The sequence below is a fragment of the Pogona vitticeps genome, chromosome 5 (genome assembly GCF_051106095.1).
Source record: "Pogona vitticeps strain Pit_001003342236 chromosome 5, PviZW2.1, whole genome shotgun sequence".
Classification (NCBI taxonomy): domain Eukaryota; kingdom Metazoa; phylum Chordata; class Lepidosauria; order Squamata; family Agamidae; genus Pogona; species Pogona vitticeps.
In genome coordinates, this window is record NC_135787.1 from 173,446,582 (window position 1) to 173,473,959 (window position 27,378).

The following is a 27,378-nucleotide window of genomic DNA, read 5'->3' on the forward strand; positions in this document are numbered from 1 at the left end:
GATAGTTTGAAAGCTGTTCTTTGTGTGAAAGTGTGGCATCAGTGCGTTCACAGTTTTAGGGCATTGATAAATAATTTTTTGGTCTATGAAGAGGTGAACTCTCTGGTGTGTTGAACCTTCTTTTGTTGATGTTTCAGTCACCAGTGCTACTTGGGACACCATGCTTGAAACATGAAGGAACATGTTTCAGGCATGGAGGCATTAATGCTCTCTGATACAATCCCATAAAAGGACCTCATTCATATGTATATTTCTTTTACATGTAGATTGACTCCTTCCCATTGAAGCTCTTGGGACTCTCTACATAACCAATGGGATCCATATACAGATATGATTTATGTACAGGTATTTGGGATAATTAAGATGATCCATTTCTTTGTTTTACATAATGAAAATCTTGTGTGCAGGGACAGAATGAAGAGAGGATGCGAGAAGAAACTTGGTTTTGAACATACTATTCCTCATAAAGGTAAAGGTTCCCCTTGACATTTAGTCCAGTCGTGTCCAACTTTAGGGGGTGGTGTTCATCCCCATTTCCAAGCCATAGAGCCAGCGTTTGTCCGTAGACAGTTTCCGTGGTCACGTGGCCAGCGCAACTAGACACGGGAATGCCGTTACCTTCCCACAATGGTGATATCTATATGCTTTTTATATGCTTTTGAATTGCTAGGTTGGCAGGAGCTGGGATATACATCCACATTTTTTAAAAAATTCCAAAGTGCCTGGAATGTGTTGTTATGTGACCCCAGTGAGAATCCCAGTGTTGAGATTTATCAGTAGACTTAGCATTATACTGCCCATCATAATACTGTACATTCTTTTCTTCATCGTGCATAGTATTCTGAAGAATGTCATCCCAATAGGAAAATTCCATAGATTTATTAGGACTTTATTGTTTGTCCTGGCTGTGTGTAAAAAATGGAGAACAAACAAACAAACAAAAGAGATACACATTACAAGTGGCTGGAACTTGAGGACATTTCCAAAAAAATGGATCTAGAAGACTAAATCTTTCCATACTGGTGCACCCAGGTTAGTATCCTGTATTGTCAAAATAACACGACCACCAAAAATGCCATCTCATCAATTTCAAGTCATGAGTTGTGTTTGAATATTTGGTTCCATAAACTATGATTCATAAATGCACGGGCAAGTACTGATTTGCTAACCAACACTAAGCCAGAGTTCCTTGGTGATTGTGTCCAGATGCTTTTGACTTAACAGGACTGCACAAACTGTGGTCCGGGGGCTGTGTAACATTTTTGTAGCCATGGCAGGTGGAGCTGAGCCATGTATTTCATGAAAGTTTTCAAATAAAATGAACAAGGTGTAAGAATGGGGACTGGAAGGAACCGCCTCCTACCTGTTTGCTATACTCTATTCCCTGGAAGGATGAGGGCCACAAGGACACTGATCCATTAAAACCAGGAGAGTGGAGGAAAAGAAGGATCAGAAGAAGGAGATAGAAGCCCAGGCTTGGGTGGGAGGGTGAGGAAAGAAGAGGAAAAAGAGGGGGAGGAAGAGAAGAGGAGATAAACATATTAAAGGAAGACAGAGAAATGAGAGGAGGAGGAGGCTGGAGGGTCAGAGAATGAGAAGAAGCCAGAGTGTGTATTCCCAGAAGAAGGGTGGGAGTGGACAGAACTAAAATCCTGGGAAATAGGATAATTTGATGGTGCTGGGAAAGAGACAGAGAGATGACAACAAACCAGGCCCCTCTCAAGAAACCATCAAACAGGAAAGCAAGAGAAAATGAGGCAAGAACAAGAACAGGTTCAGAGGGGTGAAAGCGATGAAAAAAACGAGAGACACAATAGAGTTCCCGATGGAGCCCTCCTCTCCTGTCTGGATGGAGAACCCAGAAGGCGCAAAGGGGCTGGAAGACACACGAAGGGCCAAAAGAGACTGAGAGTGGTGGAAGAAAGAACCGAGGGTCACTGTTGCCAATGTTGTTGCCAGCATAATCCACACAGGAAACGGATTTGAAGGAGGAAACTCCACGGCTGGGAGAGAACTTGAGGGAAGACAGATGGTGGGGAGGAGTTTGTGGAACCCTTTCCCTGTTGGAGAGGGAAGAGTAGTTGACACAGAGAACGGCTATAAATGCCACTGCTGGGCAACTATTAATAAACGTTGGAAATTTGAAGCAAGAAAGAGACTCTGAAGTGGTCATGTTGAGGGATTAAAAGTGGGGGGGGGGGCTACACAAGAACCTTCTCACACAGAATTAAAAACAAAAGAGGTTTGTAATTGGAAGACAGTAGAAATACAGCTCAAACTTGAAAATAAATGCTGCTGCCCAGTGACATTCGAGCAGCTTGTTTTTCTGAGCTGGGTTCAAGGGGAGAATTGGCCTTCTCAGCCACACTAGACACTGTTCCAAGACCTCTATTCAGAGCACTTTACCATAGTCTCTTGAGACTGAAGGGTGCCTACAAATTCAAGGGAGGAAAATAATTACAGGCTCTATGCAAAGCTTTCTGGAGGAATAAGTGTGTATTTGCTGTTAAAGAAGAAATGAGGGAGAGGAACAAGTTTAATATGTAGCAACAGCCTATATTACATTGGAAGCTAAACTTCAGATGCTAGAGAATGAAGGGCAGACTTTTTCTAAGATGGCTGCCCATGGTAAGAAATCATCAGTAATGTCTGGAAATCATCTTCGTTAGAAGCCAGTGGTAAGGAATTACCAGAATTTTGTAGGAAAGGATTTACTCAACAGTAGTGTAGTTGCTAATTTTGAATCCATGCCCCCCTCTTATCAACAAAGCAGTTGTAGCCTTTCCAACTCCTCCAGAAGCAGGTTATTTGCAAACCCAATATGTCTCAATGGCCTATTCAGTAACAAACCATCTGAAAATATTTTGCTCCTTTTGGATGTCTCTCTTCAATTTTAGATAACTTCTTAAATTTTGCAGTACCCAGGAGATGGTTTCAAAGGTGCTTTTCCAGACTTGTTTGGTTTCCAATGCATTCTCTCTGAATATATATGAAATTGTCAAGAGTGTGACAGATTGAGCTTCGGTGCGCAATGGGAAAGAAGCTTGCTGATAGAGCATAGCAAAAAGCTATCGCAGCTCTTTTTGTCTTAATGATGACTGTACACAACTTCAAGGGATGTATCAAGATGACATGTTTAGTACTTCCCTTCCTCAAGTGTAAAATTGGGCTTTGAAATCATTGGAAGACATTTAGTCTGGGAAAGAGAGAGAACTGCCTATTAGACAGTAAGAATAATTGTTCAGGAAAAATACGAGGCTACTGCTCTCTATTTCACTGAGTTCCATTGTGTAAATCACCTGTATAACCAGGGTTGGATTGGATTTTGTTTCAGGGCAGTATTGCATTGATCAAAGACTAGGTTTAACAGAGCCAGTGTGGTATAGTGAGTAGAGTATCAGACTAGGACTCGGGACACTGGGGTTCACATCCTCCTTGAAGCACAAAAATGCACTGCTTTGACACTGGTAAATCACCACAAACATCTCACAGACTTTGAAAATCCCATTAGAGTCACCATCAGTCAATAGTGATTTGAAGGCATATAAAATTTTTCAGGATTGTGCTATTGTCCAGATGAATTAGGGATATACAGAAGCTGAGTAATGTTGCTTACAGTTCCAAAGTCTTGGTCAAGTTGCTGAATACTTGCATCTATATAGCCTTAGTCCAGTGGTGCTGAAGAACTCCCACTGTTGCTAACGCTGATTCTTATGGAGCATCTCATCACAGTGTATGGCTCTAAGTAAATGGAAATGAATGGAGAAGAAAGTAAATGGGAAGAGTTAAGGAAAGGACTTACACAAGGCAATTTGTCTTCTTTGGCTCTCAGAAGCTCTCTAGCAACTTCACGCACAAGTCTTTCCAATATGTCCTATCTGATCCTTCAAACTGGAAGTGCCAGAGATTGAATTTGTGATTATGCAATCTACATGCTCTGCCATTAAGTAGCAGGAATACCAGGAGCAAATGAAGTTGCACGCACATTTATCTGTTACATTTTCTTGGTAGCAGTCAAATATCAATTAACATTAATAGATCATGGATCAGATCGCCTGACAGCGATTCATGTGCAAAATATGAGACACAAGTATGGAAGTGATGTAGAATCTCATATTTCAAAAATTTACAGAGTACAGTAATCTAATATTTATTCCCAAGTTCCGGCACGTAGCAGAGCTTGCTTTCAGGTAAGTGTGCGTAGGGTTTTAGCCTTTGTTCCACCTGCTGTAAGTATGGCTAAATGTGTATAAAATCTTTCCCACCCATAGTTTGTCATGGCTTAAAAGCAAAGCAGAGCGTGCTGCTTATATACCGCCCCATAGCACTTCAAGCACTCTCTGGGCGGTTTACAAGTTAATTATGCAGGCTACACATTGCCGCCCCCCCAGCGAGCTGGGCACTCATTTTACCGACCTTGGAAGGATGGAAGGCAGAGTCAACCTTGAGCCGGCTACCTGGGATTTGAACCCCAGGTCGTGAGCACAGTTTTGGCTGCAGTACAGCAGTTTAACTACTGCGCCACGAGGCTCTGTGCTTCAGGGTGTTTTCGTTCATCAGTTCCAAAGCTTTTAGACACCTTTTTGGGGTTTCTACAGACTTTTTGGGATTAATTGGAGGAAATAAGACTTTGAAGTTACAGAACCTTTTCTGTAAAAATGCCCAAGTAAAGAATACAGTTTTTACAGTTGTGGATCATTGAACTGTTAAACTGAGTTATCCCTTCACCGATAAACACTGGTTCATTTTGTATACCATCCAGTAACTGCAATTTTTCTTATATCTTGGTTCTACCCCTTAGCATTTTCAGATTACATAAATTCGTAAACACACAGTTTAATGTATTTATTTTTTTGGCCGAGGGAAAAGTGATGAATTTAGGCTCAAGATTTCTGTTATGACCTTTGGATAGTTTAATAAGAACAGTATTTTTATGTAATTTTGCACATTGAAAATACTGATGTGTTTGATATCATTATTACAGTGCATCCATAATAAAAGCAGGGGGGAAAGCACAATAGAATTATAAAGACCCTATTGCCAATTATCTTCAGATGACTCTAATGAAGGATTTTGATAAAAGCACTTTGAAAATTCAAGTTAAAATATCAGCCAGACCATCTGCCAACATGCTTGTCGACCTTCTCAATACACCCTAAAAATCTAGTTCTCAATAACTTAGATTTTCAGAAGCCCTATGGATCACCCTATTCCCAGGATGGTATTATGATGCATCAACCTCCCACAACCTGCTACCTTCTAGATTTATTCATACTACAGTTCCTATCACTTCTAGTCAGCTTGGGTCAGAGATTATGAGAGTTATTTATTTATTTAAGATGTTTTTACTCCTCCTTTCTTTTTTAAAAGGACCCAAGGTGGCTTACATCATTAACAGACAATATTTAAAGCTAGAAACAATGAGTATAAAAAGGTAGCTCACATCATTAAAAGACTATTTAAAGGTTTAAAAAATGTATACAAATATTAGAAAGGAACAAACATATATCAGTTTGAGAAATGGTACACAAAACCAATACTAAAAACAAGTCAAAGCACTAATTCAAAATAATCCATTAAAAAATCCTGCTCATTCAAGCCAGTTACTGAGGGAAGGCATGCTTGAAGAGAGAGGTCTTTGCCTCCTTGCAGAAAGACAGCAAAGATGGGGTCCGACTGGCCTCCTGTGGGAGGGAGTTCCAAAGTCTGGAAGGACCAACAGAGAAGGCTTTCTCCGGTGTCCCCATCAAACATGTCTGTGAAGGTGGTGGGACTGAGAGGAAAGCCTCTCCTGGTGATCTTGACGCCCAAGCAGGATCGTAATGGGAGTTGTGTACCAAAATATCAAATTGGGCACCAAATTCAAGAAGACTAGCCTATATGTTTGATAACTTCATAAGTAATTATTTGAGCAGCTTACCTCAAGCAGACATGTGATTTTTTGGATCCCTTTTAAAAACTAATTATGCCATCCACTTTCCTGCTGCTCCTGAGGGAACTATACGCCTTATCTTTTCTTCCCTTTTCTTTTTTTAAAGACCAGCAAAGATCAGTTTTGTGCAGAACTTTCACTTGGATAGCATCTGGAGACACTGTGATTATGTTTTCAGTTTGTTAGTAAGATCATATCTTTCAAACACATTCCTCAGACTCACTAATTGCAAATATCAATTCACACAGTATTTCACTTACTTTTGAACCACTGGGAGATAAAACATGAGGTTTTTGTAACTGTAACAGAAAAAGGTACCTGCCTTCCATCTTCTGTAGCAAAGAACAATACAAAGAATTCATTCAATGTCTCCACAACGCCCTTATTCCCTTTTGGTATGACCTTACCTGTCTGGCCAACCTATGGTTAATCTACCTCCATGACCAGTTCCTGGTTTCTGATTTATCTGAAGAATGTGTTACTGCTTTTTCTTGATATTATCAGGGATATTCTGCTGAAAATCCCATTTTTGGATCTTTTACTTTCAGTTTGCTTTTCTTTTTCCCTTTCTGGTGCAAATTTCTGTTTTACTGTATTCCTTTTCTCATTCCTCATCTATTAAGTACGTAGGAAATCTTGGAATACAGCAAATGCCAGCACAACTGCACTCCCAGACATATAGCACACCGGGCCCCAAAGACAGCCATCGCTCCAGCGTCACACGGCAGTTAGGTCTTGCGTTCAACTCTCTATGGCAGATTATTCTGCGTGCATGACAGCCAGTGTGGTGTAGAGTTGCACCGTCAGACAAGGACTAGTAACTGCCACGTCTGAAACACAAACCAAACTCAGTCATAAAGCTCCCTGGATGGCCTCAAGTCAGTCACTGAGTTTATTTATACCACACAGTTATAGTGTTCTGATACTACATTAACTGCATTGGCCTGGGATCTGTCATTTTGTGAGGCAGACAAAACTCATGACAAAGAGCTCCAGTGCTGTGTTCAGGTGCTCTAGCACAGAACTCTTAACTGTCTTATAAAACAACAAATCTCAGGATTATGTAGGATGGGGCTGTAGGAGTTAAGATTATTTAATGCTGTGACTGTAAGTGAATGAAATTGAATGTGCTGAACTGATCAACCAATGTTACAAGAGAAGGACCTCAGTGTCTATCAAGTTAACTTACCTGAATGAGTTCTGATGGTAGTTTCATCATCATCATCATCATCTTAGAACTGCATAGCTGAAAGGGGCCCTATGGGTCATCGAGTCCAGCCCCTGTCATGGAGGCACCGAAGGGAATCAAGCTCCCAACCTCTTAGCTAGATGCTTAAACCACTGAGCTATCCAGCAATTTAACAGAGTTGAGTGTGAAACAGGATGGAGGGGGGGAAAAGAAAGAAATGAAAAAAAAAAACTGGTAACATCCAATGAATTCATTATGAAAGAGATGCAAAAGTCTCAGGATGTACGTATAAAGATGTAGATTCATTCAGTTTTAAAATCTTCCAAATGCAATTCAGCCCATCAATAATGTGGAACTAAAAAACAGCCCTAAGAAGATGCACAGGACAAACCACAAATTATTGCCCAGCCGAAAGCCACAAACTGTTTTAGCTGAAACAAGTTGAGTAGATTTTAAATTGTAATAATTCTAGTTTTTATATATTGCATTTGATGAAGTGGGTTTTGCATCTCTTGGTGATTTAATCCCTTCTCCGATCTTATAGCCATTTGTAGAACAAATTCAACGTATTAAAGTATTCTGAATCTTTTCTCTCTCTTAGTCTCAGTGTAAGTCTATCCATTTCTGCACAATCTAAAATCTTCTTAATTATCTCTTCTTCTCTTGGTATTACTTCATTTTTCCAACGTTGTGCAAACAGAATCCTAGCTGCTGTCACAATATGCAGTGTTAAGAAACCAACTGTTTATCAAAATCCTCTGGTAAAAATACCTAACCGAAACAGTTCTGGTTTAAGCCTTCCTGGCCCTTTGAATACTTCTAGTGAATGCCACAGCTTTTACAACACAATAAAAAAAAACCAGCAATGTTTGTACTGTAATGACTGTGCAACCATGGAGAAATGAGCTGGAGAATGAAAACACAACTGAGTTGTTGTGCAAACAGCTGGCTTCATGTTTGCTATACAGCCCTATACAGAAGTAAAAACACTGCTACTTTCTGAAGGACCAGCCCATTTTTATTCGATTATCTGTGGCATGGCTTGGATTCACTTTAAAAAGAGAAAGAAAGGGAAAAAGAAAGCAGAAATTTACAAGTTTTGATTCAAGAGATGGAGTCTGCAAAACATCACATTACTAACTTCAAAGGGGATGAATTTCACTACACATGGACAATTCACAACTAAGCAGAACTTGAAAATGTTACATTTTAGATTCCATTTCTAAAAATTCCCCAGCCAGCATCACCATTGAAAAAAATAAACTTTTACAAGCTGAGTCAAGAGAATAAAGAAAAGCAGTACAATCTTGTTTGGTGGGACTGTGAATACATGCCATATGAAGTTGTTCCCCTGCCCCCAAACTTGATGAGATAGATGGATGTACATGGACACTGAAGCATGGCTTCTCAGCTGCCAGTTTCTCCTTGGCTCCCTTTTACAGGGAGCCATACATAAATGTCCTTTCCCCCCCCCCACACACACACACTTCAGCAACAGAGCAAGTGAAATTAATCCTTTTTCAATTCTCTCCTTGCACCTTTGTATATGATGTTGGCAGGTGCAAGTATTGGTCAGTTTTGCCAGGCATCATGCTTCTAGGTATTTCGGTTCATCAGGCCTGAGTTTCATGAGTTTACTGATGCAGAGAAGGATCAGGGTGAGAAACCAGAGACTCCAACCGACCGCTGCAGCAATCCAGCCATATTCATCCACCCCAAACTGACAACACTTGGCAGCTTCTGAGCAGAATTCTTGATCTGATGGTAGAGAAAGAAAAAGAAGTTCTTCCATTGGGAAGTACAATATTTTGCTTGAGCCCACATACAGGCTGAACATTAGATGTGTGCTGATCTGTGAGAGCACAGCTTGGGAATGTTAACTTTTAGGACAACAAATCCCATCATCCCCCAGGCAGCACTGCTTATACTAGGTGAGGAACTGTGAGAGCTGTTGTCTTCCTGACCCCTAGAGTTTGGCCACTAGGACTACAGTAGCCACATGAGAAAGACAGCAGAAAAGATAGCCCAGAAAGGAATAACAACATTCAGCTCATCAACACAAGATGACAAGACAATCGTCATGGATTTTCTTCCATAGATTTCAAGTTGGTTTGGCTGGGTGAGCATTTAGAATGATTTTTTGTGTGTTTATTAATACACTTAGAGGCTAAGATTATCTGATTTTATTCAGGAATTAATCCTTTCTTGATTAACGCAGGCTTCTGGTTTTCCCCCCAAAGGTCTACAAAGTTTTGTAGGACTTTTAGGGAGAGGTTCAGACATCCGACTTCCTGATCTGACACCTGGAACTGCCTCTTTAGAAATTCTGGTAGACACGACATCATTGCTGAACACACATACTTACGAGGACATGAAGAGTTGGCAGAGCGTCCCTTTGTCTCTAGAAAATGAGAGAACAGTAGCAAGTTAGGATTTACACTTTGATTTATAGTTTGGGAATCTGATTATATGTACATCACCCAGAATAATGCAGTGTACTAATGGAGCAGTGAATGAATGAATGAATTATTATTAGTGTGTTTTGAAATATTTTAAACATTTTAAGCTACATTTCATCCTTACAGATCCCAGGGTGGTGTACTAATATAATTGAATGATACAAATGCCTCCGAAGCTCCCCCCGATGTATTGTCTCAGCGCTTCTGGGAGTTGTAGCCAAAAATATGTTACTATTATGGCTCTGAAGTGAGACTGCATATTCCTCAGAATCACAGATCTGTGAAGCTCCATGTCCTTTTTTTTCTAAGACAACAAAAACTGCAATGTGAAAGGACACTCCGCCCTCCAGATTAGCTTCAAAAAGCTAGTGTTGGTTTATTTTTCCTCACTTCATTCTCTTTTGCGACCAAGTGCTTCAATTCAAATGAATGAGTGTCACAACGTTCTGGGTGGGGGAATACCTTTTCTGGATCACTAGAATGCTGCCAAAGAGGAGTTCTCCAAAATTCCTTATTAGGCAATCGTGGTATTTTATTCAGTTGTTAAAGCAAATAGTCCAAAAGTGGGACTTTGGCTCTTAAAATCAGAATGCTAATAAGGTCAAATATAGATCCCACCTGAGACTGAGGTGCAAGGTTTCCTTCCTCTGTGTGTCTTGGACCTCAATACTTTTCACTCTTTGGTCTTCTGTGGAATCTGCAAATACCATCCGGCCTTGTTAGCACTCTTGTTTCAAGAGCCATGGACCTCACATCTGGTCCAATAATTGGCCTGTTTGCCTTAAGTGCAAACTTTATACTGTCTTTGCCTGATGAAGAATTCTGGAAGACATAAAAGTTTACCTTGTTTGTAAGCTGTTCCTTATCCAATATAGCTATTGTCAATCCAGACCTTTGTGCCTAGGAATAGATCCCATGAGCACTGTGCTCCCTGCCTATGTACTTCTAAATTTTGCTCTTCTGGTACAAATGCAGCTGGCCTTCTTTTACCAACCAATTTTTGCTATGTTCTTCTTTCGTCAAAAGATCAGTTGATTACCATGTTCTCCTTTTCTGCCCCAAAATGGCATTCAAGGTAAACTAGGAATAGCATAATGGAAATAAAAATAAATAAAATCAAAATGTGAAATCAAGTGAAAAACATAGTTGGAAGACATCAATAAAAAGAAATGTCAACACTCTTGGCTAGAACACAGAAGAATGACTGGATTTCAAAAAGTCCTTGCTTGTCAGCAGAAGAATGATGCAGAACAGACCTCTCTAGACTCCCTCATCAGGGAGTTCCAGATCAGCTCCAAAGAAAGGCCTCCCTTGAAGATTTCAAGATGTAAGAAACTTTGTAAAGTCCATCTGGTCCCCGAGTGTTACGAGTCACGACCAGCACTTTGGAATCTGCCCAGAAGCAGATCCAACTAGAGAGTCAGTCCCTGTAGCATTGTTGTTGTTGTTGTTTAGTCATTTAGTCTTGTCTGACTCTTCGTGACTCCATGGACCAGAGCATGCTAGGCACTCCTGTCTTCCACTGCCTCCCAGAGTTGGGTCAAATTCATGTTGGTGGCTTCAGTGACACTGTCCAACCATCTCGTTCTCTGTCGTCCCCTTCTCCTCTTGACCTCACACTTTCCCAACATCAGGGTCTTTTCCAGGGAGTCTTCTCTTCTCATGAGATGGACAAAATATTGGAGCCTCAGCTTCAGAATCTGTCTTTCCAGTGAGCACTCAGAGTTGATTTTCTTCAAAATGGATAGGTTTGTTCTCTTTGCAGTCCAGGGGACTCTCAAGAGTCTCCTCCAGCACCACAATTCAAAAGCATCAATTAAAACAATGAATCCCACTGCAGTATTCTGGACCAGCTGGAGTTTCTTTTGAAAGACAGATCCCCACACAATACACTACAGTGATTCACATGAGATGTAACCAAGGTGCACATAAATCTTCCCAAAGGCAAGAAGAATACGTGACTACCTCACCATGTGCCCTGGGCCAAAAATATTTTTTAAAAGCACTTCACTTTCCTCCATCGTCGTGTGAAAAGATCTTTAGTCAAGATACCCTTGCTTTAGCATTATCTAGCCTGAATTTCCTCTAGATCAGTCTGTAGATTAACAACTGCTGTTTTCAAAAATTTCCACAGGGAACAATCCTCTAAACATTACAGTTTTAAAAAAAGTCCAGTGATTTGATGATGACTGCAATCAAATATATGCAGTTACCACTCAGTTCCCGTTCTTACTCTGTAATGATTGAGATTTTCCCAATTCCACGTGCACCCAAACATAGAAAAGTAACCGGGGGAGAGGGGACGGGACAGAGCACAAAAATCCTCCAGCTAGAGTACAAACATCTAAAATCCTTACGTCCAAATGCTGAATCCACAAATAGACAGCCACCATGACTTTTAAAAGTATTTCCCCCACTTTTCTGCAACCCTCCACATAACTTTTCTAAATTTTACGCCTGCTTTTATGACAAAAGCGGAAGAAATCACCTTCTGAAAAAGAAGCGCAGCGAACCAAGGACAGCACAAGGATGGTCAGAGCAAGACGCCTCAGCAGATCCATTCATAAATGTTGGACCCCAGCCCCTAATAATCCTGTTGATTTGTACTGAAGCCACCAGCTGCCAGCGGAGAGATGATGGCAGGGTTACAAAGCAACATCAGATGTTGCGTCCAGACTCCAGACCATGGGTGGAGAAAATTAACTTCCTGCTGTGCTCAAGGACGTTGAGTTCACCTACTGCCAGAGGAGCTTTCCCTAAACGACAGAAAGAAGCAACCAGCCCCTCCTCCCAAGCTGTGTGACTGGTAGCTTCCAAGGGCAGTTAATAACAAACAGAATTAAGCACATACATTTCTTCATGTTTAGCTGTTCATTGTCCCACCAAACTGCTTTTTGGGGTGTTGTGGATCTGAACAGATGCTATTTCTAGAATAACTTGGTTAATATTAAATTCCTTCAGAGAAGTATATAAAAACCAAGAATTCTTGCTGCATGGTGTTTTATAATTTCATCTGGGTAATAAACGTTCACCATCTTCTCTCTTCCTTACACAAAACAGGAAAGATCCCTTAATGTTTTTAGTCTTTCCTACAGATTTTCCCCTTCCAGCGATGTTCAGAGAATTAGTTGTGTTAAGTCTATTGGAGACTTTGATTTTTGTCTTGCCAGCAAACCACTGTTTATATTTTATTTGTTTATTTAATTCATATTCCACCTTTTTCCTTTGAAGGGCACAAGGCTTTAACTGCTTGTTGCAAAAACATCATTTCAATAATTTCATATCCCAGCATTTCAAGATCTCAATTCCACTTGGGCAGTTTTACTTGTCTTTACTGTTATACTTGTGATTTGTGATTCAAGTGATTCTCTTTGTTTTTCTATTTGTAAATCACCCCAAGGTCTTTTACAAACTGACAGTATACTATGTGAACAGTTTTATTCATGCATATCTGCATGAATACATGAAGCAGGGACAGCCAAACATATTCTGCTGTCTGAGGCAAAGCAGTAAAATGTGCTGTCCTAATTCTAAATTTAGCGTATCTAAAGACAACTAAGTTACCTTGGCAGTGCCAAACCCATCAGCATCCCTGTCCACTTCTCTGGAAAAAAAGATCAGTAAATTCATAACAAACCTTTAGTTGCCTTATTATGGAACCAAGCATCTTCTATCTCAGGAGTCTCCCACCTGGTAAGGATGGTCTCGCATAGCAGCAGAATTATCCTTGAAACTTGTAGCAGCTGAAAAAAAGAACAGATTCGTAATGAAAACCTACTTTCTTGGAGCTTAATAAAAGTTGACCAATCTCAGTCAAATAGACTGAATTGACCCAAACAACTTAATGGGTTTAGCTTCCAGCATTCATAATGGCACATCATCATCTTGACCCTTCTCCACACCAGCTGCCAGTCTATGAAGTTTCTTTTGCTGTGAGCTAGGCACATGTTATCCATGGTGGCAAAAAGAAAACACAAGCCAAATGCTTGACAGAAGTCTCAGAAATGCTCTATAGGTATCACATAACCCTTTTCTCCTTTTCTTGCTCTCTAGCTCAACAGAGCAGCCTTGTACAGTATTTGCAATGCATACCACAAAATGTTAATGCAGTGTACATGGGGAATCTATGGGATTGATCCAATGATAATCTGTATTCAAAGATATGCTGGATGTGAATTGTTTGGAATATACTGTCCAAGATTTGAAAATCACTAGTTAGAAATGAGTAATTTGCAACTAGTATCCAGAATTCTACTGACAGTTCATAGAAATGTATTTCTGATACATACCATGAACACTACCAGCAGCTCCTTAATGAGTACTGTATTAATTTGCTGCTCTGTTTCTCTTATGCAAACATACATTGAGAACAGGATTCTGTACTATTTGTTTTTTTTTTACTACTAGGGTAAATTGTGACTGTAATTTAGTGAGGGATAACTTCATTCCCCCTCCTGTAAGCAACTTTTAATTTTATTTTCTAGTTATGGCATGTGCTCTTACTCAAGGGAGAAGGAGTATTTCACATGTCAACTGTTGGCTTATGCTGCTGCTTTATGCTGTCTTGTTGGGTCAACAACAAGGTGGATGTGAGCACATTATGTTTTTCTCCACTGGTGAGAAGCTAGGAGCAGTCAAATGGATGTTCAAAACCTACTAAATCTAGGAATCAGCTTTTTCTGGGACTACCAACTATATGGAGACCTGTTATTTTAACTCTGTTTTTACCAAGGTTTACACCACCTTGGTGAATATTTGTTTATAAATTGGAATGAAAGAACAGTTTTGTTTTAGGTTTCAACTTTCAAGGAAGTCACAGCAGCTTCCAGCAGGTTTTTCAGCAGGCAGTTCTCGTGGACTCTTGCCTTTCTCATAGATCAGAAGGATAACTTTTTATCCCTCCTTGCCCACATAACATAAGACCATTCAGTGTTTAAAGAACTTCCTTCACGCAATATGAGTTTCTTTTCAGAACTGAAACAGAACATGCAAGAAACTAAATGCTATAGTTCAGAAAGATTTTGTAAATATTTATTACACTGTTTGGTGCCTCCTGAGTTTATTCTCTTTGTGCTGGAGAAAGAACAGACCTACATGTTTAAATAGTTTTAAATTAATTATATTTCATTCCATCTGTCATTACTTTTCCTGCTGAGGCAAATGGAAGGATTTAAAGGGCCAGAGCTACTGATAGAAAGGGGAAGTGTTACTTTTCTGGACTACAACTTTCATGATTCTGCAGCAAGCATTGCCACTGTGAGTTGTAGTTCTAAGGAACAACATTTCTCAACTCACTATTTCAGGGGGTGGTCTCCTGTTGCGTAGTGTCTACTTAATGAAGCATACACAAAGGGAAGGAACAAGGTCACACCTAGCTCTGACGTTTACATTTTGCATGCACATAATGGATGTTTACAGACAGCCACATGCGATTGTGACATCCTCATATCACAGCTTTCCAGATGTTCTGACCCAACATCAGTCAGAGCTGGAGGACAATGTCACCCAGCATGTTTAGAGTCCACCTGGTTCTGGTAAACTGCCCTACAACATATAACATGTACATGTGTAGGATTTGCACAGAATTGAAGTTGGTCTTGGCCATTGACACACTCCATCACACTCCTCCACGTGCTCCTTTGTATGAGATCTCTGATCATGCAAATGGCGCATAAGAGACTGGCTAAACTGGGATAGTGTCAGATTATCATTTTTGAATCCTCATCTTTGAGCCGCAGATGCTTTGGGGGAAGGATTGTTTTTTGAGCAGCTTGGCACTGGGAGAAAGATGGAGGACATAACCCCAGCGGTAACTTCTTCCCAAGCTCTTCCTCTTTCTCTAGTAACCACAGCACAGATGATTACCTGATAGTAAGGAAGGATGGCAGTTCAGTGGAAGGGTGAATTCTTTGCATGATATTGGCCAGAGATGATGGAGCAAAGGAACATAAGAGTCTGCCTTACTGTGAATATAACCTTTGACCCATCTAGTAAGGCCAAAACTAATTTGTGGAATGTTCTATATTTTCAAGCACACCCCTGTGAGGCTGTTGGTGAGAGCAAGGCCCCTCTCATGGGAGTGCCATCCCTCCCGCTCTCTGCCAACAAGGAGGTACAAACACCATCCATTCCCCCTCTCAGGAAGATTAGACCACCTGAGCAAAGCCCAGGGAGCATGGAGGGGGAATTGAGAGGAATGTCCGTTGGGGAAGGCAAGAATATTTTGGCGGGAAAAGAATGACAGCCCCAGGTAGAAGTAGAGGCGGGGCTGGGGGATATAAAGAGGGGGAAGGTCAGCTTGCCTCAGGGTTGGGAGTGGACAGGGCTAGGGGACCCGTGGACTGGGAAGGTGGAGAAGCTGAGGGTCCCAAGAGAAGAGGCAGAAGCCCAGAGAAGAAGTGAGCTTATACCTAAGCCCTCTTATTGGGGGGCAGCGTGAGACGAAGGAGTGGAGGAAGAAGTTGAGGGAGGAAAAAGAGAAGCTTGAGAGGGAATGGAGACAGAGATTGGAATGGCTGATGATGCTGGAGCAGCAGAGAGGTCCTTCAGGAGACTTTGGCCAGAGAATGCCTCCTCCCGAGACCCGATCTGGATAGATGACAGGGACGAAGATACAGTACCTCTATTAGAGGGGGAGAATGGACAGTTATTAAACCCAGACTGTACGCTGGACTGGCCGGGCCCCTAGAACACCCAGGAGACTAATTGTTTCAAAGTTAAAGGCTGGAAGCCCCCTCCTAACCCGTAGTTAGAGGGAGACAATGGTTGGAATATGTTTGTCGATATTGGCTGTTTGTTAAATAATCCAATAAATGTGACTCCCAGTTTCCAAACCAAAGAAATCTGTCAATTTATTCAAAGAAAAATTGGAGCCAGGACTTGAACCCTCACACCCCCTCACTTTTCTTGAGTTGCCAGGGATTAAACCTGGAGATTTTCTGCATGTTCTCTGTCACGGAGCGATATCCTCTACCCAGAAATATGGCCCTTTAATGCGTCAGCAATGGCTACCTCAGCCTTTGGTGATTTTTGTCAGCCATGACCCAGGCGTATCTCCCATGCTTTACACTTAGCCTAGTTTAACAGGTGTAGCCAAAACAGAGAACAAGTTCTTTTTACAGCACGGCACCTTGGGCTGGAAGCAACAACAGCAATAAAACCGGGAAACAACCCTGACCCTTCAGTACATTTCCCACCCTAAACCCTTCAGAAAGATCTAAGCCTAAACCAGATTCCACACACACATATCCATTTGATTATGGCGAGTTAACTTTTTATAAGCAAAGGAATATGAGGGAAAGGAGTCAACCCATTCCTCCTGCCCTTAAAGCATACATACACTATCACCTCAAGGGTGGGACGTGTGTCACTGCTGGGAGGGAGAAAATGGCTTAACATGGAGGACCAGAACAACATTGAGACATGGAAGGGTTTATTCCACTCCTGCATAGTGCTTTTAATATAAAGCGCTAACTCCCACAGCTGTTTTGAGGTAAAATGGATAAATGCTCATTGAAAATCCCTTCCAATCAACCCCACACAGATTTTGGTCCATAGCGGTGATCTGCATTTGGCACTACCCTACTACTGCAATGGATTGCTAGTTTTTGCAGAAGAGAGAAGTGATTACGTCCTTCTGTAGCACTCCAGTGCAATTCATTGTTGCTCTTGCATTTGCAGTTCTGTATTTCAGACCTTCATTACCATTCATTATTCATTATTATTTATTCTCATTCTATCTTATTATTTACTTCATTTATATGCCGTTATATAACAATAAAACACTCCATCTAAATAATAAAATGCAGTGAAACCTAGCCACATTGAAACAATCACAAATAAAAATGCATGCCGCGTAAGTGGTGGAATATCAGCCCATAGGCTCCAAAGACCCTCCAAAACAATCCTGCCTCACATCACCTCTTGAATTTCTGCAGGAATATCATGCTTCACATAGACTCAGGAAGAGAATTCCACAGCATGGAGGTGACAACATGGAAAGATCCTTTTCAGAGACACTCATGTTGCACTGCTTTAATGGTTGGTATCTTGAGAAGGGCCGTTCCAGATGATCTTAGTTGACTTGGGGGCTCATATAGATAGATGCAGTTCAGTAAGCATGTGGATCTCAAGTCATGTAGGATTTTAAAGGTAATAACCAACAGTCTTGAACTGAGCCTGTAAAACCACTGGCAACCAATGCAGCTGGCACAAAATAGATGTTAGATGATCATGCCGAGAAGCACCTATTAATAGCCTAACGGCTGTGTGTTGTATCAGTTGTAGCCTCTGAGATGTCTTCAAGGGTAGTCCCACACAGAGTGAATTACAGCAGTCTGATCTTGAGGTTGCAGTTGCATGGATCAGTGTGGCCCCCTTGGCCTTCTCTAAATAAGACATCTTCATCATGAATGAAATCCAAGGCTGGATTTTTTAAAAAACCAGCAAGACTATAGTGCTACACAGTTTAAATTAAGAACTCGCTGGGAACCTGCTCTAAACTAAATCGGATTATTGATCTATTGGCCACAATGGTACCTGGAGCTCTGTATGGTTCCAAACTGGCAAATTTCTCAGCCACATCTGGGCTGGAGATGCCCAGAGTCTAAAGCAAGGTCTTCTTACTGGAGAAGCCTGTGCTATAGCCATTCAAATAAATCCCTAGAGATGCAAGGCTGTGGATCTGAGAAATGCTCATGCATGTGAGTGCAAGAATGTATTAATTTTCATAACATGCAAGATTTTTGACTCTTACTTGGCAAAGATCTATTTGGGAACAATTGGAATGGTGTTCACTTTCCACTGAATTTTATCATGTGTTTCTGTTGGCCAGTAGAAAAGGTCATTTTCCTGCTTGACTCCTGTATTCCCTGCATAAGGATGCTGTCAGGATAGGGCTTTGGGGGCAAAGATTTAGGGTGCCACTCGGCAGGATAAAGAGGAATCAAAGACACACACACACACACACAGAGCAAAGCTGACTTACTACATTTTCTAGTAAATCAACTGCACTGTCATTGGACAGGGGGACTCTATAAGATCAATCTGCAGTATAAAATTAATTAACAGCACCACTGGTAGAGCAAAAAGCTTAAAGAAGACAGAGGTATTTGGCCTGCATTTTAATGACTGAAACTGCTTTTAAAAAACATTGCCTCCCTTATTCTTCAGAGCAGTGTGTGCAGAATGGCCACCACAAAATAAATCAGAAAAAGGAAATAATTCTAAAAAATTAAAAGCCAAAGCAAGAAAGAATGGCTGACTTTAGTGTTGTTGATGGCAACACCACACCTGCTGACACAACACTCGAGGCTCTTATGACACAGATCTGACATGAAATGTTTAGGCTAAACAGGGTGGCCATTGCTGGTCTTTTCCACCTTGTGACCCTAGACAAGTTTGTTCTCTTCAGCTGGGACCTGTTAGGACCAGTTTGACTGTTCTAAGGGCATGTCTGGAAGCAGCAGCTTGCACCAGGAGTTCATTTGCTGCTTGGTGAAGCTGGGAGCAGTTGCCAAACTTACATGGACTATGCAGAGGAGAGGAATCTGAAGAGAGTGGATGAACTGAGGTGAGATTTTGGAATGGATAAGTTCCAGCAATTCTTTTGAGGGCAAGCAGTGTTTTCTGGGCACTTTCATTGACAACTGAGTTTTCCTAGAAATTACTCTAACATATGGATGCTGAATGTTTTCCCGCCTACTTCCTTGAAAATAACATTAATGCAGACCTAGATTAAATAGCTAAATATGTATTTTGAAATCAGCAATTAACATTTAACAGCACTGGATGTGGAGGCTTTCAATTTGCTGATGTGCTTGGTCTAATTATAACAAGTACGAGAACGCCACCATAAGTATAGTAGAAAGCAAATGTGAAATATTCCTCTTTTGAAAAACTGACAGGGATGAACTGTATGAATGTTATGCTGATCTGGGGATGATGAGGGACACGGCATTAAATTAATAACCTTTATACTCAAATGTCAGGCGACAAAATGGAAAGATACCAGTCTATGAATGTTTTGGTGACCACAGGTTTGTAGTGCAAAGCCTTCTTGAGGGTTCTGTGGAGGTGTGAGTTGCCAGTTTATGTGTGCATTAAATTACCTTCATATTAAGTGTGAGGGGCGCCAGAGCTAAATGCTAGAGCAATGGCAAGAACAGAAGTACTGTGATACCTTCTAGGCAAACAAATTTACTTCTTTGGATTATAATCCACATTTTTGGAGACATAGCGCACATGAGGTGGACTACAGCTTTATACACAGTCTACATGCTGAAGCCAATTGTGAGAAAACAGGGAGGGATTGAATGGATCCAAGTGGAATGAGAATTGCAATGTACTTCCACAGTGACAATGGCATGCACAGGTAGTGAACATTTCAGGTGTTCATAACATTAACATCCTGACAGTCCTGCCTGAGCAGCAAGGGCTTATTCTGCATGCTATTGATGCCAAGTGCAATCCCTGGCATCTCCAGTTAAAAGGATCATGTTGGAGGGGAAGAGAAAGACTTTTACAGACTCTGGAGAACTCCTTAAATTCAGAATTTCTCCATTTATTATATCCTTGCTACTTGGATAAATAGTCTGACCTGGTATATAAGGCAGGATTCTTTGTTCCCAGGATGTTTGCTGAAGACGTAGGCTGGGAATTGTGGCATGTTGGATGCCAGTTCTAATGATGAAATTTTCTAGTCCTTACGATCACTGAGATTGATTCTACGTACTTAAAATTCTTGCTATAGCTTTATCAGGCAAAAGCTTCTCGAAGAGGCTAAGGCATAAGTGCAAAATAACAAATTGTACAAAAATGTAACCAGACTAAATCTGAAGCTATAGGGCCATAGAATCATAGAATCGTTGTAGGGTTGGAAGGGACCTTGGAGGTCTTCTAGTCCAACCCCCTGCCCAAGGCAGGAGACCTCATGCCATCCCGGACAGATGGCTGTCCAATCTTTTCTTGAAAACCTCCAGTGATGGGGCACCCAGAACATCGGGAGTCAAGCTGTTCCACTGTTTAATGGTTCTCATTGCCAGGAAATTCCTCCTTATTTCCAGATTGGATCTCCCTCTGATGAGTTTCCACCCATTGGCTCTTGTCCTACCCTCTGGCGCAATGAAGAATAAATCAATGGCCTCTTCCCTGTGGCAACCCTTCAGCTATTAGAAGACTGCTATCATGTCTCCCCTCAGTCTTCTCTTCGTTTAGCTAAGCATACCTAGTTCTTTTAGTCGTTCTTCATAGGATTTAGCCTCCAGTCCCCTTATCATCTTTGTTGCTCTTTTCGCAACCTCTTCCAGGGCCTCAACATCTTTTTTGTATTGTGTTGACCAGAACTGGACACAGTACTCCAAGTGCAGCCTCACCAGCACAGTAGAGAATGGTACTATTACTTCCCGTGATCTTGATGCTATCCCCCTGTTGATGCAGACTAGGACTGTGTTGGCTTTCTTGGCAGCTGCAGCACACTGCTGGCTCATCCTTAGGCGGTGGTCCACCAGGACACCTAAATCCCTCTCAGAGGTACTACTGTTGAGTCAGGTACCACCTATCCTGTACCTGTGCATCTGGTTTCTCCTGCCTAAGTGCAGGACCTTACTTTTCCCGCCACTGAACTGCATCTTATTGGATAGGGCCCAATGTTCAAGTCTGTCTAGACCCTTCTGAATGCTGAGTCGATCTTCCAAAGTATTAACAATTCCCCCCAGCTTTGTGCCATCAGCAAATTTGATGAGTGCTCCTTCAATCCCCTCATCCAGGTCATTTATGAAGATATTGATGAGGACTGGGCCCAAGAAAGAACCTTAAGGGACCCAACTGCACACTTCCTTCCGTGTTGATGTGGTTCCATTGAGGACCACACGTTGAGTGTGGTTGGTCCGCCAGCTGCAAATCCATTTGGTAGTTGCACTATCTATCCCACTTTGTTCTGTTTTACACAGAAAAAGGTGTGGTCTACCTTATCAAATGCCTTACTGAAGGCATTCCTTCATCCACTAATTTAGTCACTTTATCAAAGAAGGCAATAAGATTTGTTTGGCATAACATGTTCTTAACAAATCCATGCTGGCTTCTGGTAATCACCTTGTTATATTCTAGGTGCTCACAGATTTGCTCCTTGATTGTTTTTTCCAGGGTTTCCCCAGGTATTAATGTCAAGCCGATGTCATCCCCTCCTTTTTTTAAAGATTGGAACACCAGCTCTTTTCCCATCCTCTGGCAGTTTGCTCATTCTCCAGGATCTCTTAAAAATTTCATTCAGTGGTTCCGAGATCACTTCTGCCAGTTCTTTTAGTACCCTGGGATGTAAACCATCCAGTCCAGGAGACGTGAACTCATTCTAAGCTGCTAGGTGTTCTTTTACCACTTCCTTACTTATTTTGACCTGCTTCCCTCTCCTGTCTCCCACAGTGCTGCTTTTGACAGGGTGGACCAATTTTTCCTTTTGCATAAATACAGATGCAAAAAAAGAATTAAGCAGTTCCGCTTTCTCCTTGTTGCCTGTCACCTTCTTGTGCAAATGGGCGTAGGATTTTGAAAACGAAATAACTGAATAAATGTGTATGGTTATTAGAAACTGATGATGGAATCTTGACTGCATTGCTGGAATGCTTTGCTTTGCAGAGTAAAGGAACATGAACACACCTGCCTAATCAATAAAGCTAATCAAAATTTTATTGATCATGTTTGTAGCTTCCACAAAGAGCAGTAAAGAGTGACAGAAAGAGGGGATGTGCCCCTTAAAATATTAGTAGGCTGTTACATGCTTGTTTGTCATACCAAGGGTGTGTGTGTGACCTACTTTACAGAGGAGAGGCCTTTATTTAGAGTTAATAGAGGACTGTTTAATAGCACCATCATCATCATCTCTGGTTTAGAGATAAACAACTATAAGAAGACCAGTGTCCTTAAGGTTGCTCATGAACTGTCTGTGCCTGGACTGAAGCAGATTGTTCAGGAAAAACAAGCTGCTTGCTCTGAATCTTTCCCACCATACAAAGATACTGTAGGTTCCATTTAAAATGCAGCAATTGCTTCTAAATAGGTTGCTATAATGACCCTGCTTTTGTTTCCTAACAGAACAACTGAGAGACAGCAGGGCGTTGTTTACCTGTCTGATGTCTCAGGCATAGAAGACTGAAACCACTGTGTGCCTGGAAGGATAACTTTGTAAGTGGAAGTAATATACTGTATATTTATTTGCTTTAACTTGTGATCCAAGTGGGAAAGTACGACCAGACTCTTAGGATGTCCCAGGATTTGCAGAAGTAAATTAATCTCAGAGTTTGGGGAAATGATTTTTTGAACTACAGCACCCATATTAATCTAGAGGATTCTGGGAGGTGTAGTACTAAAAATGACTTTTGCAAGCACTGGGAAATCAGTTCAAAAATATGTGTGCACTCCCCCCCCCCAAATAATGAGGGCCAAATATTCTGAGTCATTACAAAATACAGAAGCCAGTGTACAATAGAGAGAATGTGAAGCAGACAGGTAATCAAGTAAGTATTCCCTCCACTCCAGTAAGATTCCCTCATAGCATGACCAGTCTTGCAACCTACATAAGGGATGGATGTTGCAGAGTTTTGAATTTTTGTTTAAGTTCCTCCAGCTGCGCGGCAGAAGTGCAGGGATTCACAGAGCAGAATAGCTTCAGGTTGCCCAGTTTAGTTCACCTCTTTTCTCATCAACAGGCACTTACAGTCTCAATAATTCATTTCAAGGCATTAGTTGGAGAAAGAGTAAAAACGCTTTACTACTCGCAGTGAACAGATAACAGCAAACAACAAACATGATCACTTCCAGGCCTCAACAGACTTCCAACAGACAATTGCGGGTGTGTGTGTGTGTGTGTGTGTGTGTGTGTGTGTGTGTGTGTGTGTGTGTGTGTGTGTGTGTGAGAGAGAGAGAGAGAGAGAGAGAGAGAGAGAGAGAGAGAGAGAGAATGTGCAGGAACAGGGAGAAGCTTCTGCGCCATATTCCCTCAATAGGCTGCCCACCTGAGTCTTGGTGATGTAGGTGATGGAGAAAACCAGGGAAGGAAGTGGATCCCCATGGAAGAAGGTGGTAGATATCTGGCTGGAAGGAATCCTGAACAAGACCTTTCAATATTGCAACATTTTGTTCCACGCCCCATTTGAGAACGTTTATGATTGTGCGCCCCAGCTAGATTAAATGATGTTAGGCCAGACTACAAACATCCACCAGGAATGAAAACGGGAAGATGTCCCTTATAGGCATTGACATGTAGTGACCCTCCTGCTCCATTTTTCAAAGTTAAAAAGGGTGTCCTTCAGAAATGTTTCAGGGCTGCAGTCTTCCTCCTTTCCTGAAGGGGATGCTGTGCTCATTCCTACATCTATTCCCTTCTCACCCTCCTCTTGCTCCTCTTTTCCAGGTAGCAATAATGGGACAACAGGGAAATGACGTGGGTTTTTTTTGGCAGGGAGATTGGATGGGAAAGCGTGTGCACCCTTTCTACACCTTCTCTCTTACAGGGTCTGTTCTTTTCTTGTTTATTCCTCTGGCCTGCACCGCCACCACCACTCTCCAAAAGATTGCAGTATGAAGGGTGTGATGTAAATAGCTGGCCTGGACAAGGATTAAGTATCTGTTTGTCAAGATGCTTCAGTACTGAATGCTCGGTAATGCCTTGATTAGAAATGAATTTTCCAGACTAATGCTAAGTAAGGTGACTCATGGTTTGAGTGGTGGATATATCCCAAAAGACTGAGGCAGTTCTCCTCCACAAGCTGCCCTGTTTGGGATGCTCCTGAAAATATTAGGAAGAAGTTGATGAAATCCTTGTCATTCCACATAAATGTCAGCCTATACCCATGGCACGTGCAGCTGCCAGTCTTGGATAGATTTGCAGTGAACTAGTTGACTTCCTTTTGAGGACGCTTATGTGGTGTAGTGCAGAGGTCCCCAACCCCCATTCCTGGCCTAGTGGTGGTCTGTGGCCATAGCAGGAGCAGGCCACGGAGATAGATCTCCATTCCCCCCGAATACACTCCTCCATGCACCCCATCCGCATGCACAGGGCCCCGCCCACCCACAAGCATGCCCCTCCTCTCCACAAACACACCCTGCCCCTCCACGCATGCGCATGAGCTCACCCCACCTATCCGCAAGAGCCACCCACACACCCGCAAGCATGGGGGTGCCCCGCCCCCATGCATGGACCCCAACCCCCCAACCAATCCATGGTTCAGAAAAGGTTGGGGACCACTGGTGTAATAGACAGAGTGTCAAATATTAGTTGTAGAAGGGGTAACCATGTTAGTCTGTGCAAGCATTAAGACAAAAACAAAATAGAAAAGTTTTTTTTAAAAAATTCTTGTCCACAAAAGTTTACATTAAAAATATGAAAGTTAGTCTTCAATGTACGTTTTTGTCAGTACTGAATACCAAGCAGGGGTCTTAAATCATTGCTAGAAATGCAATGAGTCTATCAAACAGCACTGCCCCCTTTATCTTTGAGCCCTGCAAGAATGTTTTACCATGGAGTCTCTGTATTCCCACTCTTATGTCTGAAGAAATGTTTTAAAAATGTTTTCCAATTAAGCTCATATAATAAATGTTAGATACTGTGTTTGTACTTCCTTCATTTGCTGGTTGGTTGCTTTGGATGAGCATCACTGTCTTCTTTATGTGGAAAAATGGATTTCCTTACAGGTTCTTCTAGAATTTTCTGAAGTGCTGAACAACGTTACATAAGAACATAAGAAGAGCCCTGCTGGATCAGGTCAAGGGCCAATCTAGTCCAGCTTCCTGTATCTCACAGTGGCCCCACCAGATGCCTCTGGGAGCACATGAGACACTTAGATCCCTGTCTCCTGATACCCCTCCCCTGCATCTGACATTTAGAGGTACCTTCCTTCTAAGCCTGGAGATTATACATCCTCATCATGGCTTGTAACCTGTGATGGACTTTTCCTCCAGGAATCTGTCCAATCTCCTTTTAAAGGCATCTAGGCCAGGTGAATAATTCATACCTTGAGCAATCCTTTGACATGAATGTGTCATAATACCTTTATGGAGCATTGCTATCAGTCCTCATGGAAGGTGGCCAATTCTGGTAACTTCATACAGTGGGGTCTTGACTTGAGAACTTAATCCGTATTGGAAGGTGGTTCTCAAGTCAAAAAGTCTGTAATTCAAGTCTCCACTGACCTACAGTGCATTGAAAACCGATTAATCCCGTAACAGGCCGTTTTTGTTCCATTTTGGTTTTTTTCTGGTCTGTAAGTCAAATCTCAGTCTGCAAGTCAAACCTAAATTTTGCGGCCAGAGAAATCTGTAACTCAAAAAGTCTGTAAGTCAAGCCGTCTGTAAGTCAAGGGTCCACTGTAATTAGAAATATATATTTTGAGGATTTTTCTTTTAATATTTTTAATATTTTCAGACTGTGAATAAGTGAATCAGCCGATACTGATCTCATGGGTAAGGGGGTCCTACTGTATTTCTCTTCACAATATTGTGCTTAGTTTTCAATCTGCAGCTACAGTTACACATTAGAATATGCACAACTTATGCCAGCCCTCTTTTTGTCCTTTTGATAGATCACCTCTTCTGTTGATCCTAAGTATCCATCCTCACATTCAGAAGCAAACCATACTAAATTTAGTGGGAACTGCTCTTTGGTATTGCAACCACTTCACAACTGGCAATCATGTTTTATATACATAGACTTCCGCAGCAACTCTAGTTGGATTTTGGAAATGTGGTATTTATCACGGGCTTCCCATTTCATTTATTTCTGGGGAAATGAACACTTCCACACCACTCACATGCAATTTGTGTGGCTTTTCCTACACTGATAAAACTCCCCCTTTGAAGGGGAGGAAATCCTGCCTGAAGCTTTCCTGAGAAATCTTGCAATATTGACAATATTTTTCCAAATGTCTTCCTGCAGAAGAACGTGCAAGATGGCATCTGTGTTCCGGAGTGAAGAGATGTGCCTGACTCAACTTTTCCTCCAGGTGGAGTCGGCATATTGCTGTGTGTCCGAACTTGGCGAGCTTGGTCTGGTTCAGTTTAGAGATGTGAGTAGCCATTGTTGCAGACTTTTGAGTTTTTGTTTAAATCCCTCTAGCGGCACAGCAGAAGTGCAGGGATTCACAGAGCAGAATATTTTCAGCTTCCCCAGAGTAGTACACTCCTTTTCTCATCAACTGGCACTTAACTCAGAGACATTAACAGGAGAAAGAATGAAAATGTGTCATTACCTACAATTGAACAGGTCAAACAACAAGCTAACAAACATGGCTGCTTTCAACAACAGACTTCAACAAACTCACTGGTTCCCACAGCTCTTCAGAGGGGAAAAGATCAAAAGCAGAAAGGTGAGACTCTCTTTGAAATCAGAGGCAGAAAGGAACAATAGACCAGTGCAGGACAGAGTGTCAGTTACTTCAGCCCAGGAAGTCCCCCTCCCGGCCAAATCTACTAAAGGCTGCATGTGAGGTTGCAATAACTCCAACAGGCATTTGGAAGTCATTGGGTTGAAGGGAGCCCGGATATGCTTCTAAGGGCCAGTGAGAATAGTGTCAGTTGTATGCAAAACCAAAAACTAAATCAATGTAATTCACAGCTTGGGAAAATTACTTTGATGGACCACAACTCTCAGGATCCCCTGACCTGCGTGGCCATTGGCCATGCTGATCAATAGATTCTTGGAACTGGAAGGCAAAAAATAACTATTTCAGGATTTGCAATGTTCCCAGTGCCAAAAGTTTCTGATGATGGGCTACTCCCTTTCGAGGATATGAAACCCTGTCAGTAAACCC

At 41.7% G+C, this 27,378-nt stretch overlaps 2 protein-coding genes across 2 annotated transcripts in view; one reads left to right on the forward strand and one right to left on the reverse strand.

The window, feature by feature from the left end:
* Nucleotides 1-8,117: 8,117 nt before the first annotated feature.
* TMEM213 (transmembrane protein 213) lies at nucleotides 8,118-12,455 on the reverse strand. Its single transcript, XM_020800507.3, has 3 exons — nucleotides 12,069-12,455; nucleotides 9,487-9,522; nucleotides 8,118-8,879 (listed from the first exon to the last, which is right to left on the reverse strand). The coding sequence occupies exons 1-3, from the start codon at nucleotides 12,139-12,141 to the stop codon at nucleotides 8,710-8,712; spliced, it is 279 nt and encodes a 92-aa protein (XP_020656166.3). The 5' UTR covers nucleotides 12,142-12,455; the 3' UTR covers nucleotides 8,118-8,709.
* A 2,198-nt stretch (nucleotides 12,456-14,653) lies between these two features.
* ATP6V0A4 (ATPase H+ transporting V0 subunit a4) overlaps nucleotides 14,654-27,378 on the forward strand; it is a 43,379-nt gene continuing 30,654 nt past the window's right edge. Inside the window, exons 1-3 of the mRNA XM_020800428.3 lie at nucleotides 14,654-19,151; nucleotides 22,667-22,756; nucleotides 26,505-26,634. Coding sequence (XP_020656087.3) covers nucleotides 26,518-26,634 — 117 coding nt within the window. The 5' untranslated portion in view covers nucleotides 14,654-19,151; nucleotides 22,667-22,756; nucleotides 26,505-26,517. The remainder of the gene's footprint in view (nucleotides 19,152-22,666; nucleotides 22,757-26,504; nucleotides 26,635-27,378) is intronic.

Coding starts and splice junctions, on each gene's coding strand:
- TMEM213 (XM_020800507.3), bottom strand. CDS start 12,141: ATGGATCTGCTGAGGCGTCTTGCTCTGACCATCCTTGTGCTGTCCTTG. Junction 9,523..12,068: donor CTGCGCTTCTTTTTCAGAAG/GTGATTTCTTCC, acceptor CTCATTTTCTAG/AGACAAAGGGACGCTCTGCC. Junction 8,880..9,486: donor TGCCAACTCTTCATGTCCTC/GTAAGTATGTGT, acceptor CTCTACCATCAG/ATCAAGAATTCTGCTCAGAA.